The sequence below is a fragment of the Orycteropus afer genome, unplaced genomic scaffold (assembly GCF_000298275.1).
Source record: "Orycteropus afer afer isolate SDZICR_OR568_19922 unplaced genomic scaffold, OryAfe1.0 scaffold00061, whole genome shotgun sequence".
NCBI lineage: Eukaryota > Metazoa > Chordata > Mammalia > Tubulidentata > Orycteropodidae > Orycteropus > Orycteropus afer.
Genome location: NW_006921648.1, coordinates 2,144,905 through 2,146,686, shown reverse-complemented (window position 1 = coordinate 2,146,686; position 1,782 = coordinate 2,144,905). Strand labels below are relative to the sequence as shown.

Here is a 1,782-nt window from a genome sequence, read left to right as displayed (position 1 = left end):
CGGGAGCCACAGGAAGTATTTGGTAAAGAACTGTAGAATATGGCTAAAAACAATAACCATGTTCTAGTTTTGGGAGTGGGTCTTTTTGCTGGGATGGTTTTACCAGGCCTGGTACTCGTTCCCCTGCACACAGAGATTATGAGAAAAAGTCTGTAGAGATGAAGCGGCAGTAATGGACGGAGGCATCTGCAGTAATGGACGGAGGCATTCGCTTGTCTCTCAGCCCACTTTCCTTACTTTCCCCAGCAGCCTTCTCAGCGCCCCCTTCACCTCCTTGTTCCTTAGAGTGTAGATGAGAGGATTCATCATGGGCGTGACCACGGAGTAGAAAAGGGAAATGAATTTGCCCTGGTCCTGATTACTGCTCTTAGCTGGAAGCAAATACCCATAGATAGCAGAGCCATAGAAGAGGAACACAACCACAAGGTGGGAGAAACATGTGTTAAAGGCCTTTCGCCATGCCTCTGCTGAGCGGATCTTCTGCACTGCTTGAGCAATGTAGCAGTAGGAGACCAGGATCACACTTAGGGGCACGACAGTGAAGAAGCTGCAGACACCATTGAGCAAAGCCTCATTGAGACTGGTGTCTCCACAGGCCAGTTTGATCATGACAGGCACCTCACACAGAAAGTTGTCCACCCTCCGGTGCCCACACAATGGGAGCTGCAGAGTGAATGTTGACTGGATCACAGAGTTGCCTAAGCCACCCAACCAGGCAAGGACAGCCAGCAGCCAGCAGAGCCGAGGGTTCATGATGGTGGTATAGTGCAGGGGTCGGCAAACGGCCACATAGCGGTCAAATGCCATCACCATGAGCAGGATGCACTCAGTAGCCCCTAGCCAAAGGAAAACATAGAGTTGGGTCACACAGCCGCCATAGGTAATGGTCTTTTCTGGACCCCATAAGTTGATTAGCATTTGGGGGACTGAGCTGGTAGTATAGGCAAGGTCCAGGGTGGAGAGATTGCTGAGGAAGAAGTACATGGGTGTGTGGAGCCGGGCATCTAGGCGGGAAAGGAGGATTATGGTTGAGTTCCCAATGAGTGTCATCAAGTAAGAGATGAGGATGACTGTAAAAAAAATGATCTCCAGCTGGGGGTGGTCAGATACACCCATGAGAATGAAGCCCTCTGAGGAGCTCTTGTTGGCCATCATCACTGGTTTCCTTCAGTCTCTTGGATCTGTCCTGGGGAAACTGCTGTGAGAGAAGCCAGTGGGGAGGAAGCTGTTGATAGTTGCTCTGCATCACGGAAGATCTAATAGGTCTCTGGGCTTCCTAGTTAATATAGTTTAAATTTTATGGTTACAAATTTTCCTCGCTATTCCCAACCACTGTCAGTCTCATAACGAATGGACTTTATTCTGTCAGAATGGTCAGTGTAAATCACTGGACGCCACGGGAGCATCTTCATTCATTTCTGTTCACAAGTTCCTCCTGATACTCTTACTGTCTCCTGCTGGTTGAGTTGCTTGTCCTTTTGTATCCCTTCAGGGGGAAGAGAGACGGACACTGTCCCTCTTCTTCCAGAGGTGTTGGTCCCTGGGTGGCCGGTGCTCTGTGGTAGCTCAGAACTCTTTTCAGCTCCTGCTCTGTGCTGACTGAGCAGTTCTCAGTTTCAGGTATAAATCAGCCAAGATGAAAAGGGAAAGGCCAGTCCTAGAGTGGGAAACTGTTGACCCCAGGCCCTCAGAGAGTCAGGAGGAACTGCAAGACCAGCTAGCTCCTTGGCCTAAGAGTGATAAACTCCTGAAGCAAACATGGCTATAACTTCCAGTCTGTGT

At 49.6% G+C, this 1,782-nt stretch overlaps 1 protein-coding gene across 1 annotated transcript; it reads right to left on the bottom strand.

Annotated features, from left to right (window-relative positions):
- Positions 1–219: 219 nt before the first annotated feature.
- On the bottom strand, positions 220–1,155 carry LOC103195928 (olfactory receptor 15-like). The gene has a single exon (XM_007939569.1). It carries the CDS (start codon positions 1,153–1,155, stop codon positions 220–222), a length of 936 nt encoding a protein of 311 aa, XP_007937760.1.
- Between the last annotated feature and the right edge of the window lie 627 nt (positions 1,156–1,782).